This window comes from Eumetopias jubatus, unplaced genomic scaffold (assembly GCF_037043125.1).
Source record: "Eumetopias jubatus isolate StellerSeaLion01/CBP00866 unplaced genomic scaffold, mEumJub1_p1.0 scaffold_5, whole genome shotgun sequence".
NCBI classification, from domain to species: Eukaryota; Metazoa; Chordata; class Mammalia; order Carnivora; family Otariidae; genus Eumetopias; species Eumetopias jubatus.
The window spans coordinates 129254142-129276353 of NW_028274811.1; the positions used below are offsets into that span (position 1 = coordinate 129254142).

The 22212-nt window shown below is 37.3% G+C and overlaps 1 protein-coding gene across 3 annotated transcripts; it reads right to left on the bottom strand.

The window, feature by feature from the left end:
- Positions 1 to 904: 904 nt before the first annotated feature.
- CUNH5orf22 (chromosome unknown C5orf22 homolog) lies at positions 905 to 22045 on the bottom strand. Of its 3 annotated transcripts, XM_028098050.2 has the most exons (10): positions 21874 to 22045; positions 20490 to 20635; positions 18132 to 18281; positions 15501 to 15930; positions 13452 to 13514; positions 13089 to 13210; positions 9759 to 9825; positions 7808 to 7947; positions 4467 to 4615; positions 905 to 1831 (listed from the first exon to the last, which is right to left on the bottom strand). In XM_028098050.2, exons 1-9 carry the CDS (start codon positions 21973 to 21975, stop codon positions 4483 to 4485), a joined length of 1353 nt encoding a protein of 450 aa, XP_027953851.1. In that variant the 5' UTR covers positions 21976 to 22045; the 3' UTR covers positions 905 to 1831; positions 4467 to 4482. The 3 variants fall into 3 exon arrangements, 2 of the variants coding, with proteins under 2 accessions (XP_027953851.1, XP_027953850.1); XM_028098049.2 differs by lacking the exon at positions 905 to 1831 and having other exon boundaries at positions 2325 to 4615; XR_003608251.2 differs by lacking the exons at positions 905 to 1831; positions 4467 to 4615; positions 7808 to 7947 and adding an exon at positions 10477 to 10675.
- Between the last annotated feature and the right edge of the window lie 167 nt (positions 22046 to 22212).

The following is a 22212-nucleotide window of genomic DNA, read 5'->3' on the forward strand; positions in this document are numbered from 1 at the left end:
TGTATGGTAGTGTTAAATATAAGATTTTGAGGCTGAAATTCAAACGATATACATTTTTACATCGTGTTAACATAAGCATTGGAACTTATGGAAGTGGAACACGGTTCTTACCAGGTTTTATCCGTAAGAGAACAGATTGCAAAATACCCGGTAGCCTTTCTTCCATGTTTAACACAGTTATTCTATGGACATAATCACTAGATTATATAGGTAGTATCCTTTAGCTCTTTTGGACTCGTTTTTAACACACTTAATCCTTGGTAAATGTTCTTGTATTAATGCTTCCATTTGTTCAGTTTGCTCTCAAAGATAGCATGCTCACAAGAGCATGTACAATATAGGGCCCATAATAAGGCGGAGACCCAGACGAAGGATGCTTGTGAGGGGTCTGGAAAGAACAGTGAGATGTTTGGAGGTACTCACTCTACCCCCACCTCCCTGGCAGGCTCTGGCTGATACATGAGGGACTTTTTTTGCTTGAGGGCAACATTAAAAATGATGAAGATAATTCAAGATTTTATGAAGGTAAATTATAAGTCGGAGGGGTAGCAATTTCCAAACATTGACCCCATCAGGGGTTTAGCATCACAAATCCTAGCTTTATCTGCAAGCAGGCAGGAAGTAAAGTGTAAAGAGGGGGAAAAAAAAAAAAAAAACTAGGGCAGGCTGACTTCCCTGATACCTCCCCCACCGCACCCCTGCCCCTGACTGCATGGGTCCAAGTTTTAAAATTGTGAATAAAGGACGCCTGGGTGGCTCAGATGGTTAAGTGTCTGCCTTCGGCTCAGGTCATGGTCCTGGGGTCCTGGGATCGAGCCCTGTGTCGGGCTCCCTGCTCAGCAGGAAGCTTGCTTCTCCCTCTCCCACTCTCCCCCTGCTTGTGTTCCCGCTCTCGCTGTCTCTCTCTGTCAAATAAATAAATAAAATCTTTAAAAAAAATAAAATTGTGAATAAAGGGATCCTTGTACCAATTTTAAGACAAAACTTTTACACTGTAAGTAACTCTGCTTAAAGCTGATACTTCTTTTCACAGAAATTCAGTAGAAACTGACATAGGGTTTAAAAAAATCAGGATTTAGGAGAGGAATGAGAAGAGCAGTGGAGCCTTGGAACAGCCATCACAGGACACTCAAAGTAGGGCTGGGCTTGGAGGTAACAGTCAACGTTCACTGACTGGTTCTTGCATTAAGGGTTTTGTATGTTGTTCTTCAGAATATGCCAACGAGTTAAGCTCTCTTATTGTAAAAGGGAAGCTGAGGCTTAGAGAGGTCATTCGGCGGGAAGAGTGGAGAAGGGGACACTGGAGCCAAGGCAGTAGCTCTCTGAAGCTCACGCTTTTACAGCTGTACTCTGTATCTTCGTCTTGGCATGCTTCGTATCAACTGGGGCGCTAAGGCCCCTAAACAGTGCTGATGGCTGATGGCTGATGGCCAGGCTTCGAGGTCTAGGTGCCACTGATGAGCATTTTGAAGTGACACAGACATGGTAGGAAAGCTGTAACTAGAGATCGGCTGACCGTTCAACAAGGTCTTCAAAGGAAGTGAAATCGTGCACGCTCGGCCTTGCTTCAGCCTCGGTAATGGGCTCCTGCTTCTGAATCCTAGGAACCAAACTGCTAAGATACTAATGCATCGAATGCCAACTTACTAGTTCGCAATGGTAAGACATACCCTTCCAGTGAGTGACCGGAATATTTACCGTTCAGAGAACTCCCTCCTAAGAATCCAGGTTCATAGAAACCTCCTCAGTCACCGTAACTTCATTTGAACCCCAGTGACGATAAAGGGACAGGATGGCACCGACGTTTGGGTTCCTAGGAGCGCAGCTGGAACTACAGAACCACAGAGACAGTGCAGGACCAGTTAGTTTAGGAACAAGCACTACGAGAGAGTGCTGGGACTCAGGATGGCCAAGCACAGTCCAATAAGGATCCTCATGTATCTTGAGCCATTCTGAGACAGCCAATAAAAACTCCTTCAGTTTCACGTAAGGGCTTTCTCTTAAGATGTATGGTGAATGAGATGATCCTGTACTAAGAAACACCACTGACTCTAAGCTATCAGCAGTATGATGTACATACACTGCCAGCAATCCAGGGCCACTACTGCTAAAACAGAATAAAGATTTAGAGAGAATATCCTATAAAGAGTGAAGAACCTTGACTAAGAGCTCCTTGAGGACCCAGAACACTCAAAGCCAGAGGGCTACAAAAAATATTTCTGAAGGAAAAAAAAAGACTTTGCTTCTTTGATACTGGGGAATATATACTTCTTACTACCAAAGCTCTGGTCAATGCTTATATTTAAGTCACAGTTTTAAAAAAATTGCTCAAAATCCCATGCTTCAGTGATATTTGTACATAATCCAAAACCCTGTACGGTCGTATTCCTCATTGGTACTTAGAACACACATGAAGGATGTTTTGATAAACTAAGTATCTTCCTATTTGAAATGCACAGTGACATAATTTACCAAGTTGGTGCTAGTCAACAAATAGGGGCTGAATTTGATTCAGAGAGAATCACAGAGCAGGAGGACAAAACAATGAATATTCTGAAAAAAGAAACTCATGCCCTTTTATTCTGAGTTAAAACAATGATGAGTCACATCGAGTTCATGGGAATTGTAATAAATGACTACTCAAGCAGATCATAAGATCAGTACTACGAACACACTGAGATCATATACAACTAGTGCTAGTTTGGTTTTAAATCTTTAAAACCTCAAAACACACCTTTTTATTTCTTTTAGCACACAAAATAATTTACTCATAAAAGTAACATCCATTTACAGAAATCTAATAATTTTTTTTTTAAATTTTAAAATAAATAGCACTGTTTTACAATTCTGATTTTACAGAGAAAACTTTTTGGCACATAATGTTCTATCAAAATGGAAAGTTGAATCACTTTGCTTTGCTTTTCACAACAGAAATAGGCATTCATGCTATCAGCCTTGGGAAATCAATTTGGTGACAAGAAAAATTTGCTGGAAAACAGCATCATTGGAAAAATGGGATCTGGTGCCATCTATTGAGTGACAATGGTAATGGGACTTGGGTATTAGCCATCAAGTTAGGTAACACATTACAATTGTAGCTACATGCAACTCAACATGTACACGTGGTCAAGGCCCAAAAGTTACATGCAAAAATGAAAACAACTGCTGTTATTAGGATTAAGGAATGGATGGGTGTTTTTTTCCCCCTCTAAATGCCATCCTACTTAAAAAAAAAAAAGAAATCAGGTAGGTAAAAATGATTGCTGAACCTCAGGAATACTGAAGAGGGAAGACTTTGGTAAATTAAGCAAATGAAAAGTTCCATGATTAAGAGGGACTCAGGTAGGCTCTCTTACTCATGGAGAAGCTGTTGGCAGGCAGTTAAGTCTTTGGGTATTTATGGTAGGTCAGAATTAAGGATTTATCTTTTTTTCTTTTTTAAAGATTTTATTTATTTGACAGAGACAGGCACAGCAAGAGAGGGAATACAAGCAGGGGGAGTGGGAGAGGGAGAAGCAGCCTTCCTGCGGAGCAGGGACCCCGATGTGGGACTCGATCCCAGCACCCTGGGATCATGACCTGAGCCGAAGGCAGACGCCTACTGACTGAGCCACCCAGGCACCCTCTTTTTTCCATTTACACCAAAAGCTGGTTTATTTGAAGAAATTATCAACCCAGACTGCCAATAAAGTGGCACTTAGGAACTATAATGATAATCAATGCCCATACTGATAATCTGGAGGCACCAAAAACCCTGAAGGGCTTTTCTGATTAGCAAAGAAAATTTTTGCTAGTTGACTTTACTCAAATAGACCTCCTCCACTCCAACAATGAGAATATGCAGCAACAGCTGGGCCACAACCCTGACAGTCTTGGAAAGGTAGATTTTCTGATTTTCATGGACTGGCAAGTTTATTTTTTTGGTAGTAGCTTTTGAGAATGTTACTTTCTTATACAGCTAGGGTACCCTGAGTACTAACAGCATGCCTAAGAGATGTTTATGGTTGTCTTTTCCTTCATAACACTTCTCATAATCCATAATTTGTTTCTCAGCTGTCCCCTAAGAGGGCAGGGGACTTGTCTTATTCTGTTCATTACCATACACCCAGCACTTAATTATGTTTGGCACATGTAAGTGCTCAATAAATGTCGGTTGAGTGAATAAATGAATGAATTTTGTATAGTCCAACTGACATAGGGGGAAAAGAGGAAAAAAAACCAACCCTTACAAAATGAAGAAGACAATGATGGAAAGGAAGAAAAATAAGCAACAATCAATTGTGGGGGGTAGACTTGATGTCAAAAAAATTGTCATCTTTTGACAACTGATGATATCTGTTTTGAGATTCAAAATACCTGAAAGATTTTAACTTAAAGTTAATATAAAAACAAAGTCTTTTCTGGAAGACTCATTTACAAATAAGTTAATGAAAACCCTAAAAAAAAAAAAAAGATGTAATAGGAACCTAGTGTTTTGTTGTTTCAAGATGGAGAACATTCTGCTAAGTACACCAGCTGAATGTCTACAGCTCCATAGAGGGAGCATAGCACATTGAGGACTTTTTCTTGAATGGTGTCAACTTGCTCAGAAGGACAGTAATCATCCAGACTTGACCTGGAACCAAGAAGAGAAAGAGAAAGAAAAATACCTGTAAATAAGATAAGATCACACTGTGCAGTGAAGAAAAATCTGCATTTGTTGATTTCAATATAAAATCGAAATGAAGGTATGTTGAATTTTGGAATAGTAACAGTTGAAAGCTACTAAATGTTTACTCTGTCAGGCACATTACATTATGTTCTTTAATCTTCCAGCAATTCTATGAAATACATACATTTACGACCCCTTTAAAAGGAATCTGAAACAGAAAATTACCCTGCACAGGTCACCTAGCTGCTAAGTGCTGGTGATGGGATTCAAAATGACACAACATGTCTTCAAAGCCTCAGTGCTTAATCACTAGACTGCTGTTTCCCCCGAAGGGAGATACTGGAAATACCGGGGGTTATTATCTTAATGATTGGGCATCTTTCTCATTCTTTTATTATGGGCACAATAGGGCTAGAAATGATAAGAGTAGAGGCTTTCCAACTGATAAAAGGTGTCCACTTCTAAAACCGATCTGTTAAGTATACAAGTATGTAGGATCATCCAAAATGAAATGTGGAGACATGCTGGTTTTGGGATTAGTTTCCCAGGTAGTATTAAGGAGAAAAGAGCAAAGTGGGATGGGGCAGGAAACTGTATTTTGGGGAGTCTTTCCACAATCACCAACTACAACCTCAGTTACCAAGCAGTTACAATGTCACTGACAATTAAGCTGGATTAAGATCTGAAATGATTTCATCACTGTCTCCTGGTTCTGGACTGGGGTGAGGAAAGCCATTTAGATGTGGGATTGGAAATCTTGATAGAAGGAAATGGATTTAGTTATCTAGCTTAGTCCTTGTCACAAGCATTTTAGACCTAAAGACATAATCTGTAAGACTTCTGATAAACTCATTCCATTCTCTGGTGATCAGGTTATTTTTGAGACTTGATATAAATAACACACAATAAATGAGACAGAACAATTTAAAATTATTAAATACTGTCTAATATATACATATGGATAAAGACCTAGTTTGAGAAAATATCATATATAAAAGTTTAATTTATAAGCCTTAATAAATAAGGAGTACTTCGATGCTTTCAAAAAGATTTCTGGCTTCTTTAAAACACTGTAGAGTAGTTCTTGAGGGAAGCTACCCCCAAGAGGGAGTTTCGGAAACCTGCAGGTACATTTTTGATTGTCACAATGACAAGGGGCTAAGGCAAGAGGGCAGGGCTGCCAGAATGCTTGCAATATGCGGGACAGACCTGCAATATGAATGTAAATATAAATACTCGTCCCGTGTCCTATATACTTTCCAAAGTCCACAGAATACTCACATAAGTGAAAAAACCTGTTTTTAATTCTTGAGCCTAGAACTTAATGCTCTTCTACATATGAACAAAGTATTTTTGAAAATGGATTAAATATGAACTAAATTTCCCAGGAATGCAGCTATTCTGTATATTGAGAGAAGACTGGACTTTAAGTTCAGAACTTTACCAAGAGGTTGTTAGGACTAGAAAATCCATGTCACTACGGCAGTGCTGTTCATGGTATTTGGCCAATACATCACATGAGTATCTGTCTGCACTTGTAACTTTACATTTAGTGACTCTGTAAAGAAGCTAGTTTTGTGTGGCTTTAAAAACATTTTTTTTAAAAGGTTTTATTTATTATTTGAGAGAGAGAGAGCGCGCATGCATGCTCACAAGTGAGAGGGAAGGGCAGAGGGAGAGGGAGAAGCAGATTCCCTTCTGAGCAGGGAGCCCAACATAGGGCCAAGGACCCCGAGATCACCACCCGAGACGAAGGCAGACGCTTAATGACTGAGCCACCCAAGCACCCCTTGTGTGGCATTTTAATACATATTACTTTATCAGTTACTTTCATTTCTTTTATGTTACAATGATTTTTGTGTATGTATACATATATAAACATATATTTAAGTTATGTGTACAGGTAGGCTATTGTTATTAACTAAATGTTTGTGTCCTTCCAAAATCCTTATGTTGAATCTAATTCCCAAAGTGATCATATTTGGAGGTGATTAAATCATGAGGGTGGATTCCTCATGAATGAGATTAATGCCATTATGAATGAGACCCCAGAGAGCTCCTTCACGCCTTCCACCATGTGAGGTTATAGGGAGAAGACTGCGGTCTGTAACCGAGGAAGCAGGTCTTCACCACACTGAATCTGTGAGTGACTGCCTCTTGAACTTCCCAGCCTCCAGGACTGTGAGGAGTGAATTTCTGTTTATAAGCCACATGGTCTATGGTATTCTGTTATTGCAGTCTGAATGAACCAAGACAATTATATTATCTATATATTATGTATAATATTTCTATGTACTTAAACCATGTATGTATGTAGGTTAGATTATCTATGAATTTCATTTCAGGATGGTAAAAGGACACTACAAAATATTTGTCATAAAATATTAAAGTATTAACCTCACAGTTCCATATAAAACCAGCCCAAAGATTAACACAGAAAAGTTTTATTAAATTGTTTAACTTTCAGCACATTATTCTCAAATCTGAAACATGGCAGCAGCTAAATAGTCTTTTGGAGACACACAAATGGGAATTCTTGTGTTCATCTGAACAGTATCACCAACTTCAAAGATAAGACAATAAGAACTGTATGTTGTTTCCCAACCATCACTAAGAGGAAAGAGAAAATACAACATCTGAATTTTGAGCCGAGTAGGTGAAAAATTGATTAGAATTACTGTAATAGTAATCATTAGATTCATCTATTGGGACTGTATTAATTTCCTATGGCTGCTATAACAAATTACCACAAACTCAGTGGCTTAAAGCAACACAAAGTTATTACCCGAGTCCTACAATGAAGATGCTAGCAGGGCTGCCTTCTTCTCTAGGTTCTAGGGAAGAATCTGTTTCCCTGTCTCTCCAGCTTCTAGAGGCTGCCTGTATTCCTTTGCTTGTGGCCCTATTCCCTCCATCTTCAAAGCCAGCAGCGTAGCATCTTTCGATTTCTGATTCTGACCCTCTTGTCCTCCTTTTATAAGGACCACTGGGAGCATGCTGGCCCACTGGATAATCCTGGCTAATCTCCTCATTTCAAGATCCTCGAGTTAATTATATCTGCAGTCTCTTTTCCTATACAAGATAACATAAACACAGGTTCTGGAGATTAGGATGTGAATATCTTTGGTGGGTCATTATTCAGGCTACCACACCTACCTTGCAATTGTCACAAGAGTAGGTTTTGGTAAATTTTTCAGTAAATAATATACAGACTGAATAAGATACTCAATTTCTTGTTCTGTGCTGATGTGGTGAGGAAGTTCTGAGTAATCACAGGTTAGACCAGCCTGGTGAACCTGAAAATAAGAAAATTAAAAATTACCCTGTTAAGTCTTTATTGTTTTTAGAAGATTCTTTAACCATTAATATCCTTGCTGACAAATCTTATAATATTGTTGTGGACTGGGATTGTTTTTTTCCTCAGTAGTTTCTGTGCCACAGAAGTTCTCTATTCTTTAAAGTTTTGGAAGAACTGGCCTGTACAGCTGTTTGGGTCTGATGTCTTTTATAGGAATAATTCTTTTAACTACTTTTTAATTTTGTAATTTTGAATTCAGTTTCTGTCTTTGAGTCTATTTTGATAATTCCTATTTTCTAGCAAATTATCCATTTCACCTAGATTCTAAAAGCGGATATAAAACTATACATATTCTCATCTTACCTCTTCTTTCCAACATTTTTTTTTTTTTTAGACACATGCCTCTAATCTAGTACTATGTTCAAAGCTTCAGGAGGATATAAGGGAAAGTCTTTCTCCTGTTACCAGTTTCTTATGTATCCTTTATATGTACAATCACATACTACTGACATCTATAGATGTGTTTTTTAAATGTCAATGACTGGTGTTCCAGTCTTAGCACTCAACTATGCCTGAAAGTTAGAAGTGGCTCATGGGCTAACATTTTACATCCTCTGCTTTGAAGTTTTGAAAAACGGAACTCAATATGTCACTGTTTTGCCTAGTGTATATGAGTGCAAAGCATGGGAAAAAACCCCCATTAATCTATTTTATTGAAGGCTCTGGATACACATCAAAATTTTAACTAGGAACAATCAATGTAGGAAAATGACAGAATGTGCATGTTCTTTTCTATTGAAAGGATCAAAACACTTAGTGGTCTAATCCTGCAGCTATAGGCACATCATATTTGATTCCATAATCTGCAATCAAGACCATTCTATCCCTTCCTTCTTTCAGCAATGTCCAAAACCCCATCTACCACTGGAAAATCCTGATGCAATGTAACATTTACAGCAGACCTGCATGAAAACACATTCAACAGTGCCATGCAAGCTGAAAGCATTTTAAAATCCTAAGTATCTTCCAACTCTTATCATTCTTAAAAATTGCCATTAAAAAAAAAAAGTGGGTTTTGGACTAGCTCCAATTTAACCAAAATATTCTTTCATTAGTATTTTTTTATTCTTATAAAGTTGGCATTAAATCAGTACATAAACTTCAGTTCAAATAAAGAGGTTTGATTGTATACCACAACTAAAGAAAACACGAGAGCAAAAACACAATTTATTGAAGTCAAAGAAGCACCAGGAGTAAAAGAAGACTTGCAGGTCTCAGTTTTGGCACAAAATCTAAAAAGACACTTGAACTTCAAATGGGAAAATTTATGCTTCAAAAACTGCAAAATGATATAAAAATAAAAGCAATTATCATTGAGGTATCCACTTTTACCATAGCTTTCAGATCACTGTTGGCAAACAAAGTCAGTGATACAGCTGATACAGTTGAGATGCACTTGCCAGAGCACCTTTTTGTCTTTCTCTTGGTTTTTACAATCAGGAAAGTCTTCAGAGAGAGGAAAGAAAGGAGGAGGAAGGGACTATGAAAACGAATTAATAAATAAGGGACAAAATAAAAACATACACAGCACTTTTGCTTCATACATAAAATTGGGAAAAGCTTATTTTTTCTGGAAAACTTTTCCAGTATTCTGACTTCTAAAAAGTTATGTATTTTTTCAGGTCTTCTCATTTAAAAAAAATAATTCATTTACACTTTCCTGGAATACAAAAGAAAACCACTTTAACAAAAAGTACTTTTTCTACTCACAAAAATGCCTTTCTATATACTTTAATATAAAGTATTTACCATTTCATAGTCTGGTACTTCCATCCGTTTTTTCAAACTCTGTACAAGTGGAATTAGTGATTCCATTCTGGAAAAAAGTCACCCTTCAATTAAACATCACACCACCTCGACTACAATTATAGAAGCAAATCATCTATTACATTTAAAATTTACCTTTAACAATATGTTTCACATGATGTTTGAGAAAGATAAAGATATTCAAATATCATCTTAAAATATTAAGAAATAGATGTTCTCTGTTTTTTCTTACCTACAAGATTACAGATTGTGTTAAAGGTTGAAAATTAGCACTCAAGAAACTGAGATTTTCCTCTTCTTTAGAAATGGAAGCTCTACTGTGACTTTAAAAATTATTTTCATCAGCAAGAAAACTAAGTGCCTTTAGCACACAGTGATGAAAAAAGATAGTTTCCCAAAAGTTAAAAAAATTTAAGAACATATTTGACATACACAATTATAACTGGAAAAGTTCTATACCATTTGGTATACTAACAATACTGCTTTTAAGTGATTTAATTTAGGTGGAACTCTTTGGAAGGCATGATTAATTAATTAATGGTTCTAGCATTTTGCCTCCCCCACCAATATCTACTCATCTGGTGGGAGGGGGAAAAAGGAAAGAAAAAGGGAGGCATGGAGGCCTATCTATCCACTCATCCTGTTACTTCTTTCTTTTTATTAAAAACACTTTCTGGGCTTCTGGACCCTAATCACCTACCTCCTCTACTTCTTAATAGTGAAGACTCCTTCATGCTGAGGATCTGGCCCTTCAGGGGCATGGTAAGTTTGGGGAGACTTTTCTTGCTTGTCTCACCCACTTTTCCTTTGTGCTATTCTTTTTTCCCCCAATTCCAGCCACAGTCTGGACTCGCTTCTGTTGTAGCCTCATTGTTTCTTCAAGTCTGTGAGAGAACCCCCTGCAGGTGATGAAGAGTTAACCAGGCATGCTCACAGGCACAGTGAGTTTCAGTGAAAGGTGGACCCGTCTATGGGCTAGATCAGGACTCCAAGGTTTTCATGCTGTTTTAAGTTTTAAGCTTGGCTTGAGACATCACAGAACCACAAAATAATAGGTACTTTTCAATATTTCAAGAAAGAATCATATCCCATGAGTTATTTCTACATCTCCCTTTCCCATCATAATTTCAAAAAGGAGGGAATCATTTTTCGAATTAGCATTCTATGCTGAAGAGGAAAAGCGTGAACTGATGTTAAAGTGCCTGGTCAATATTTACTGATGTGATAAATATAATACCATGGTTTTCCTTAGTGATAATAAAGTTTTATATTTATATTTCAGGGAAGTTTTTCAATATTTTATTTTTAAACAAAAATTACACTGAATATTTTGAATAGGTAATATACACACATAGCAAAATATGTTTCGGTCTTACAACTTCATCTTTTAGCCATAGAATTCCTCTCCCCAGAGGCAATCTCAATTTCAGTTTCTTCTGTATTCTTCTAGACATCTGATGAATTATCTTAAATAACTATGACATAACAAGTCTTAGTGGCTCAAAGTACTACTATTCTAACTCTCTAATTTATGTTGCTATCTTATGACTGATTTCTTATATTTACACTGTGGAGAATAATCTCAGTTTGTGGAAGACCAATTTGAAAATAAGCTACTTCTGGTTTCCTATGCTCATGTAGACAAAAAAGTTTGTGTCTGATGGTTCTATTTTAGTTTTCTGGCCTTTTGAGTTTATATGATTTAAAGAATTATTTCAGAGACTTAACATCACTAATCATCAGGGAAATGTAAACCAAAACCACAGTGAGAAATGACCTCACACCAGTCACAATGGCTAGAATCAAACAAGAAATAACAAGTGTTGATGAGGATATGGAGAAAAGGGAGCTTTGGTGTACTGCTGGTAAAAGTGTAAACTGGTGCAGCCACTGGGAAAACAGTATGGAAGTTCCACAAAAAATTAAAAATAGAAATACCATATGATCCAGTAATTTCACTGCTAGGTATCTGCCCAAAGAAAACAAAAACACCAATTTGAAAAGATATATGCACACCTATCTTTACTACAGCATTATTTACAATAGTCAAGATATGGAAGCAACCCAAGTGTCCATTGACAGATGAATGGATAAAGAAGGTGTGGTGTATATATACAATGGAATATTACCCAGTCATAAAAAAGAATGCAACCTTGGCATTCATGACAACATGGATGGACCTAGAGATTATTATGCAAACAAAGTAAGTTAGATAACTACCACATGATTTCACTTGTGTACGGAGTCTAAAAATCAGAAGAGATGACAAAAAAACAAACAGGCTCATAAAGACAAAGAACTGATGGATGCCAGAGTGGGTGAGGAGATAGGTAAAAAAACTGAAGGGGATTAAGAGGTCCAAACTTCCAGTCATAAAATAAGTAAGTTGCAGGAATAAAAACTAAAGCATAGGGAATGTAGTCAATGATATCATAAAAGAATTGTATAGTGACATGGTAACTACGCTTACTGTGGTGAGCACTGTGTAATGTACAGAATATCAATTCATCATGTTGTACACCCGAGACTAATAGAATATAGTAAGTCAACTACACTGCATTAGAAAAAAAATAGAATTAGTTTAGGGAAAAGTAACTATACTATTTATGTCAACATTCTTTCAAACTTGCTTTAATACTAAAGGCACTCTTCACCCCGCCCTGTACAATGACAGATGATCACGCCAAAAGAACTTTTCTCTCCATGTTTTCAAGGTAATGTTAATGCTGAGACAATTGGCCCAATGGAGGACCTGATGAAGAATCCAGCTTTCAAATCCTGCTCCCTCATGCCATGGGCAGCTTGAGCTTCTACTCATAGTTGGGCTATCCTTAAAAGGAGGCAAGTTTTCACATCATAATTTACTTGTCTAGTCATTTACTTTTTTACTGATAGGTTAATTTTTTTTTTCTTATTCTACTTAGAATGGGGGCTGTTTTACCAATCTTTAATCTTTCCTAAGACGTAGCACATCTTATATATCACAGAGGCAGTCACTGCACAACGATTAAGCACATACCCACTTACTATGTGATTTTGAGCAACTTAAACCTCTGTGCCTTAGTTTCCTCATGTATAAAATGAACATAATAATAATGAAGCCATCAGATTGTTGTAGGGAATAAATGAGATAAATGAAAAGGAAAAAAACTTAGAATTGGGCACATAGAAAACACTCAGTAAAGGCTAACCATTGTTAGTAAATTTGTGTTGGCACTTAACAGTGATTATTAAAAACTAATTTATCTAGCAAATTTAACAATATATCTAGGACTAAAATAGAGCTGGGGAAAAAATGTTTCAAGGTCTTACCCAGGGTTGGAAGCCCATTTCTGTATGGTTTCTTCATCATCACCATCACATAAATCAGCAAAAGCAGCTTCTAAATCTTCTAACTGATGAATTCGAGTATCAACACAATCTACCAAATCTTCCTTTAAACACATTGAAAAGCCAAGATTATAATTATTCTTTGAAAAAATAAGTGAAATCCCATTGCGATGAAAATAGCAGTTCAATTAGTTAAAACCATGACTTGTTAAGTACTAACCATGGGCTTCCCCAATAAACACACAAAGATTTTGGTTAGATGTTTGAGAGCACTCTAATGAGCTATAAGATATTATTAGATATGTGATAAATAGACAAAACCCAAAAGAAACAAATGAAGGATACCTCTGTCAGGTTGGTACCAGGTTTTTTAAACTGGTACAACTCTTGTAAGATTTTGTACTCTTCCTGGAAAACAAAACAAAAATCCATATACTAGGAAAAAAACCAATTTTTTTCTCAATGATATGCTTTAAGTAAAAAATGGCTATGATATAAGAATATCTTAGATAATCCTTTAAAGATTAGTCTGTGAAAATCAGGGAAAATGTATAACTCAGATGTTATTGTAAACATTGTCATTGCTTTAGGGAACTCTATCCCGACAAGAATGTATGAAAATTAGCTATGGAAAAAGACTTGATATGAAAGATTTCTAATAATATTCTACATTCTAAATGGATACAAGGATCTAAACAGATTTTAGCTATGTATAGAAAATATACATGTCTTTAATAGCAACAACAAAAACTCTCCATGTTCACTTTGGCGCCCTTTCCCTAGCCACTGAAGAGAACTCAGAAGTTCAAAGGCAATACTGGGGGCAGATACAATGAAGAATGATGCCTTCTAAGCACAGACTCTGCAGGAGAATGTCTCCCCTTTAGCATGCTAAATAGCCCCATTAGAGGTGGGTATATCTGGCCCCAATAATCCCTTTTAGGAGTACTGTTGGGAAGAGTTTATATGCAAGAGCTGAAGTTCATTAAGCACAATGTTGTGCCACTACCCTCATCATAATAATCCTAAGCATTGTGTGTGATTATTTTGATGTTATACTTGAAGAAACTGTGGGTCAGAAAGGTTATGTAACTATCCCAAGATCATACAGCTAATAAGCATAAGTAACAAACAGAACTTAACTTGCTCTGGACTGCTGCACATGCTCTTTAAAAAAAAGGACACAAAAATCTCCACTTCCCGGGTTTCCTAATAGCACTGGAAAAGGAGTAACTGCCATTAAGTTCCTTGTATAACTTTGTAGTAATTTTCATTAAAAATATTTGATAAGTATATTTGTAAAATAAATTCCTAAAGTCAGTTTCTTCAGCTTTCAGACATGCCTATTCAAGTTTTCTGAATAGTTCTAAGGTCATTTCATGATTCTAAGAACCTATGGTTATAACTACTGGCTCCATGTACAGAAGCAGAAAGAAATGGCAATTTTTCTCCCTTATTTGCAACTTGGGAGAGTACTCTAGGTTCCCCATTCTTGTTTCAGATTACACTAAATCCTCAAATCTTACCTATTTTTTAATCAATACTTATTTAGAGGTCTTTGATAAATCACAATGGCTTCCGATACATATGCGATTTAGGATTGTAAAGTGCAATATCATTCTAATCAAACACTGAATTTAGGTAGAAAAAAGTTAATTTGAATCCCAAAAAGAATAGACTTGAACAGCCCCCCAAATGTTAAAGCAGTTAGTGTCATAAAATGCACCCAGGAATTCTCACTTGGAGCATGAATTTATTGGTTTCTTAAATGTTCCATCTCAGATCTGTGCATGCTAATATTGTCTGGCTTTCTGCATTTAAGATCTGATGAGGTACCCTAAGGATCACAGGCCTGAATCATTAGCTACAAATAGTACACGTGTAATCAGGCACCTCATGGTCCAGTGAAAAATTTGTCACAGCACTTTATATATGTTGAATATCTCTGGAAAGATACACCAAGAAACTGGCCATGATGTTTGTTTCTGAGGTAACAAACTGAGGGAATGGGAGTGGGGTGAGAGTGACATTCTTTAATGCATACGCTTTCTTGTACTATGGGATTTTAGTTTTTTCAACTACCCATATACATATTACCCCAATTAATAAAGATGAAATAATAAATACTATCTAGAGCAGGGATCAGCAACCACAACCTACAACTTGTTTTTGTATGGCCCTTGAGTTAAGAAAGGTACATACATAATTCAATTTAAAAAATAGGTGCATATGATTTAAAAAGGTTTAACAACAAGGAACAATGTGTGATAGAAATCATTTGGGACCCCCAATAAAGTAATTATATCTGGCTCTTTGCAGAAAGTTTGCTGATCCCTGATCTAGAGAAATGTCATACAATTCTCAAGATCTACAATTCAAAAATACCACATTTACCTGAGTGAACATTTCTTTGAAGGGATTCTTGACTGAAAAAAAATCCAAGTCAATATCTAAAATAAATGCATCCCCTTTCTTCAAAATTTCCAGAATCTCCCCAGTGCTGACTGTAGTCTGACATTCTTGGCTTTCAGAAGAACATGAACATGATTGCTCTAGGCAGGTTTGGTCCCTCCTCTCTGTCACTGTGTCCTTTTCCAGTCCTTCTGAATAAGAGTCACACTTAGTAGAGGCAGTGTTTTCTGCATCTTCCAGTGCTAGCTTTGGCTTCTTAGCAGAAGACACTGCATCTTTTTCTTCTTGATTGTTACAGGGTTTATAAGGTTTTACCATAATTACATCCAATTGTAAAGGTTTTTGGTTCTCTAGCTGGTCTTCAGTTACATAAAGACCATCACTTAGAAAGTAATGATCTGTACTTGTAACCCTGGATTAGAGGAAAAAAACGATTTTAAAGACAAATGGACAAATGAGCTGACATTTCATATAGCATTTCCAAAGCACTGCAGAAATGTAACAAAGAACATATTTAACAAAAACTAAGAGTTCTCTCTACTTTTGTTAATTCCTGTTTTTCTACAGAAATAGTTTTCCCCCTAGTTTTAGCTGTGCATGTAACTGCCCAAAGTAGACTGGATTTCATAGCTGATCTTGCAGTGAGGTGTGGCTATTTGACTAAGTCCTGGACTAAGGCTGTGAGTGGAAGAGAAGCATATATAACCTTGCTCCCTTCTACCTGCTGACTGGTGCATGAACATGCAATTGGCAAGCCCACCTTGCGCTATGAGGACAAAGGCAATGCTCTGGAGATGAAGCAAAAAGATAAAAGGAACTGGGGTTTCCAAACCTGTAAACTGCCACATAGGCCCTGGACTGTGTGTGGTAAACTCTAATAAAAGAAAGAAATAAATGATCCCCTTTCAGCTAGTGTTCTGAATCACTCTCATACCAGCAGCAACTTCATCCAAATAATCACTTAAGAGAAAAATTACATCTGGAAATAATTTCTCTTAATAAAAGCTCCCTCTGATATGTTTCAAAGCTTTGCCAAACTCTGTATAACCATGATATTTTAATATGGAAAACAACTTTAAAATATCTTATACACATGCAGAATGCATTTTACAAGTTACAGATTTCTGATTTTAGACATATCAGTATGTTCTTAGCTTTTCAACTATATTATGCCTTAGCAAGTACTTGGAATAGCAAAACTAAATGCTTCTTCCAGAGTCGGGCTCTATCCAACTCAAATAATGGTTAATATTTATTTCCTACTCACCTTCCTCCAGCTATACAGCCTTAAATTTAAAAAGCTATTAATTTTCCAAAATAAGACTAATGACATAATACAGCTAATATCCAGGCTTATTATAAATTGTGCCATCCAAAGAATGACAAAGGCTGTATCCCCCAACCTAAATTCGTTTTCTTCTTTAATAAAGGACTCTTCGCTTTGTTCATATCTGTATAAACACACGCATCTCAGACTGCATACCTGAGTATGTGTCTCTTCTGTAAACTTTTACTTGCAGGATTAAGTAAAATCACCAGATAATAAATTTTTCCTAATACTGTTATTATACATTGAGTTTCAAATGTCTGCTTCAGATTACTCAAAATTATCTGATTTTGCAGAAGCCTGTTAGTCAACTTAGGTCTACTCACTGAAGTACTCAATAAAAGCACTATCATTCTCTCACATATACCAGTATTATATATAATATTTATTCTATGTGGAGCCCTACTTATTTATTTAGCATAACATCCTCAATAAATATAATTTTCATGGATACACAACAAAGTTATTTGTGCAATTGATAAGAACACACAACAAAAATTAACAGTATCATTAAGGATAAATCAGAATACTTTTATATATATATAAAAGTGATACTTTTATCACTTTCAATGAGAAAGACTGTATTTCATTTCCAATGTATTACCATTTTATTCCACTCTCCTTCACCTTTGAGAAAGTTATGGTTTCACTGCTTAAAACATTCATCCCACCACAAAAGAATGTAGAAAGTCAAGAACACGATGATATTTCTAAAGATAATTACAGTATTGCAATATCCATAAAACATTGGTTAAAGAGCTTATATAACAAAAACAGCTGCACATGTAACTCAAGTCAAAGAATGCTGTAACTTAATTTAGATTATCTAAAGCTAATCTATTACTAAAACTAAAATCCCAAATCTACTTTTTAGTCATTGGATTTACCAAAAAAAAAATCTGAAATGAGGTAATTTTGCTTTTTCATTGTCAACTGTTAAATTCAGCAGACAATAATTAGATTGTAAGGAAATAGTAAAATGTATCATTAGATAAATATATAAGGTACTTCATTTAATGGAATTAGTCATCAATGGAACCAGAATTCCAGAAGATGAAGATCATATTATTCAAAACCAACGTGACCAGCAACAAAATATAAATGGTATGTGAAGAAGGTCAGGGGACTTGAAAACTTGTTCCTGGTGTTTTGAGAACTCTTTAAAAGAGCTGAGGCTTAATCTGAGCCCATCTGCATGTAGACAACTTATCAGTTATTATGGGGATTCAAAATAAGATAAAAGAAGCATTCATTCCCTCTTATACTCATAAATATGAGGAAATTACCTGATTGTTGTGGTAGAAGTGTCTCTGCCTACTAAAAAGTGATGTTTGCCCTCTCTGATTTGCTGAGCCCATGTGGGATGAAGCCACAGCACATGAGAAAAATGGCCAGCATAAACTGCAGGCATAATCCAATTCTCAATACTTAGTTCTCTGAAAAAGAAATAGAAAGCATGGAAACTACTAGTGAGTGGCTTTTCCCAAATGTAATTTCACCCAGAACAAGAGTTTAACAATATTCCTGATGGCATTAAGGCATCATTTCCCCTTTTCATTGTATTGACATTTGCACTGATGGTGCAAAACAATGGTGGGTTGGTACCCTAAGATTAATGAAGGTGATGGCACCAACTCTACTAGTAGTCACTGTATTCTTCACTACCAAGCACCACTGCCCCCTCCCAAAGCCAGTTTCACGTAAAAAGGTCCTTCATAATTTTATTTTATTTTTTTAAAGATTTTATTTATTTGAGAGAGAGAAAGCACATGAGGGGGGGAGGATCAGAGGGAGAAGCAGACTCCCTGCTAAGCAGGGAGCCCGATGCGGGACTCGATCCAGGGACTCCAGGATCATGACCTGAGCCGAAGGTAGTCGCTTAACCAACTGAGCCACCCAGGCACCAGGTCCTTCATAATTTTATTAAACCTTGATCCTGAGTATACATTTTAAATATTCTGGGTGGCAAAATGAGAAATGCACAAAAAGTACTTCTGCTACATACTTTGAAGTACAACGGTTGTCTCAAGGAAAAGCACTTGTGATTCAATTGGAAGCTGAACATCATATTTCTTCGAAGAAAGACTGATCAACATACAATGGTTATTCAGACTTGAATCTTAATTGTTGGATTCTACATTCGAACCAAGCTTTAAAAAACCACTACTTCTTAGTTTTGGTATGCTACTGAATATTCATAATTATCTGAAAAGGCTATGAAAATACTCTTTCTAAATTTTCTTCATTTACTTCCACCAAAACAACATATGGCAACAGACTGAATGTGGAAGCAGATATGAGAATCTAGCTGTCTCCTATAAAGACAAATATCAAAGAGATGTGCAAAAACTTAAACACGGTTACTCTTCTTACTATATTTTTTTGCTTTAGAAAATATATTTTTCATAAAAATATATTTATGCTAACATATTGAAGTCTATTATTTTGAAATGAATTAATATTTTAAACATTTCTCAGTTTTAATTTCAAATATGGTAAATGTGAATAGATATAACCCACACTTAGAAAAATGCTCAGTAATTTTTAAGGGTGTACAGGAATTCTCAGACTAAAAAGTTTAAGAATTATTATTCTATGACTAACTGTACAGTCTGCATACTTGTTTCATAATTCTTTTCAATTTCTAAAATATAAAACCTCTAAATATAAAAGAGAGTAACAACAATGGTAGAGCTACCACATTTCTTTAGAAATTAGTTCTCTAAAATGGAGTTCTGGAAAAAGTCAACTGAAAGAAATGTAGTAGGCTAAAGTTAATTCATGCTAGCATCTATCTTTTAATTTTATATTATAAAGAAAAATTACTGCTATGTATGTAATTTTTTACATTGTATGACTAGGCTACATCCTAACAAATGCATACATAAGGAGACAGTGGCAGAATTTCAGAGAACTTTATTACAGAAGAGAGTCTAGTAAGTCTTTATTTAGAAATATATCATATATGACCCTTCTAGGGGAAAGTAGTACAAATTTAGACGTTGGAAGGACTCAATACTGGAAGGAAGGATATACAAATTAAAGATGTGTTGCTTATACAACCATTGAACAACGTGTTTAAACACATTTTCTTGAGCCTTAGTATTCAGACTTTTAAAGGGGAGAGGAAGGGAGAACTGGCTTAGGTAACTTCTAAAGTCTCTTCTACTTCTAAAATTCTATATTCTAAAGCTGAGGTTGGCAAACATTGGCTAAGCCACTCGTTTTTGTAAATAAAGTTTTATTGGAACATAGCCACAGCTATTTGTTACACAATGTCCATGGTTGCTTTCCTACTATAAGGACAGAGATAAGTAGTTGCAACAGAGACCATATGGTGAGCAAACTTAAGATATTTACTATCTGGCTCTTGAAGAAAAAATCTGTCAACACTTGCTCTAAATAAAATAAAAAAGGCAAACAAAACAAAAACAAAACTCATGAGCTCAGCAAAGTCTATTTCCCTTGTTTATCATGTACTGCAAATTGTATTTCAAACACATAAAAGATCATTAAGAGGGATGCCTGGCTGGCTCAGTTGGTGGAGCATGTAGCTCTTGGTTTCAGGGTCTTGAGTTTGAGCCCCCCATCGGGGGCAGAGTCTACTTAAAAAAAAAAAATCATTAACAAAAACCACGTATTACCCGAAAAGTGTTTCCTTGTCAAACACTGTGTCAGCTGGCATATTCACAGGAATAAGGAGGTCTGGGTGTGAATCAAAATGCACAAAACTTATGTTACTGGCAGGAAGATGCTTTGAGCCAATGGCCCGGTATATGTAAGGCAGGACCTGTAAAAAACACATGCACACATTTGGAATTAGCACTGCAATCATAAGCATATACTCAGCTGCAGCCTGAAAAACAATGCTTAACATAACTACACATAATTTGAAGCACACCGAGTTGCTAAAAAGTAGGAAAATATAAAATTTGTTCACTGTAGATGGGTTTAGATAGCGTTCCCAAGCTTTATTTTTTCCTCAGAAGTTCCAGCTTGCACCTCCAAAGGCTTTAATGGGTGTCTCTTGCTGCCATCTTGCCCCATCACAAACTCAAAAGATAATGTGGGTAAACAGACAAGGATTGGCCCTCAGGAAAAAACTGGTAGTTAATACACATTGCGGCATAAGGATGTGTTCAAGCTACCTTGGGTCTTCTGGCCTTTTCCACACCTTAGGATGATGGAGCTAGGCTAGGCGGTCTCTAAGGGTCCTGTTCTGTTACAGTCCCTGTAGTTCTAGGTTTAATACTGAATTTGAAAGCACCGCTTAACCCGCCCTTGTGCTTTTTCTCAGGCCCATACACACTATCTCTTGGTCCTGGGAAACTCAACTTCCTTCCTCCATCCATAAATCCGGAATCATCCTCTCCCCCTTTCATAACCAGAGAGCTTCCAAGGCCTGTTAATTAAAAAAAAAAAAAAAAAAGTCTCGAATCCATGGGCCTCCCTTCCAGAAGACTAGATTAAGGCACCGTTTTAGCTACTCCAAAGCAGCACTGCCATAAAAAAGGGAAATATCTTTCGTGTTTATAAAAGCAGGGCTCGGTGTAAAAAGAATTCTGTACACACTAAGCACACAATACCAACAGCCCTAGGAGTGCTACGATGACAGTCCCTCTATCACAGATGGCAGCCCACGTTCCTTACAAAAAGCTTCCCACCTACACGCAGCCGTGCCGTGATGGAGACGCCGGGGAAAGCTGGAAGCCTGCGTTAACCGGCAGGTTAAGGACACGGGGTTCTGCAGTGAGAAAAGCTCAGGTTCGAATCCCGACGCCGCCAGCTGTTGGTGTGGGATTCCGGGCAAACCGTGAAGGTTAAATGAGCTGCCCGACGCATAGTAAGCGATTCAATAAACGTCAGCGCCTAGTCTCCCAAGTTAGTCGTTTCGGTGCTTTTCCACCACAGCAATGGAACTCGCGCGGGTAACAAATTCTGCTTCTCTCTGGCCTTCGATGCCGAGGCTCCGCAACCTCCTTGGCCCTCGCGCGATATTGCCCCAGGACCAAGCAGCCGCCAGCTCACCTCCTGGTGATCCTCCACGACCCACACTGGGAGCTTGGGGTAGCGCCGGAGGCGACCGCGCTCTCCCACAGCGTCGCCCATGCTTTTCCCGCGCCGGAGCATCCCAGCGAGCCGCAATCGCGAGGCTAGGAGCCCGGACCGCCGGAGCTGCAGCCCCACAGCCCCTCCCGGGTGGAAACGGGCGCTCACCCGGTTGCGGTTTCTCATTGGAAGATGTAGAGGGCAGGGGGCGGGCGCCGGGGCGCTCTACGAAGGCTATTGGCTTTTTTGCCCATCGCTCTCGTTGACGCGCCAATCACCGAGCACAAGGCGCTGTGGCCCGCCCAAGAGCTTTCCCTG

Bases quoted from the DNA above. Each gene is read 5' to 3' on its own strand.
- CUNH5orf22 (XM_028098050.2), bottom strand. From the start codon at position 21,975: ATGCTCCGGCGCGGGAAAAGCATGGGCGACGCTGTGGGAGAGCGCGGT. The intron at 13,211-13,451 runs GTATCCTTCATT...ATGTGTTTAAAG, and splicing joins CTGGTACCAACCTGACAGAG to GAAGATTTGGTAGATTGTGT. The intron at 7,948-9,758 runs GTAAATACTTTA...TCTTATTTTCAG, and splicing joins AAGTACCAGACTATGAAATG to GTTCACCAGGCTGGTCTAAC.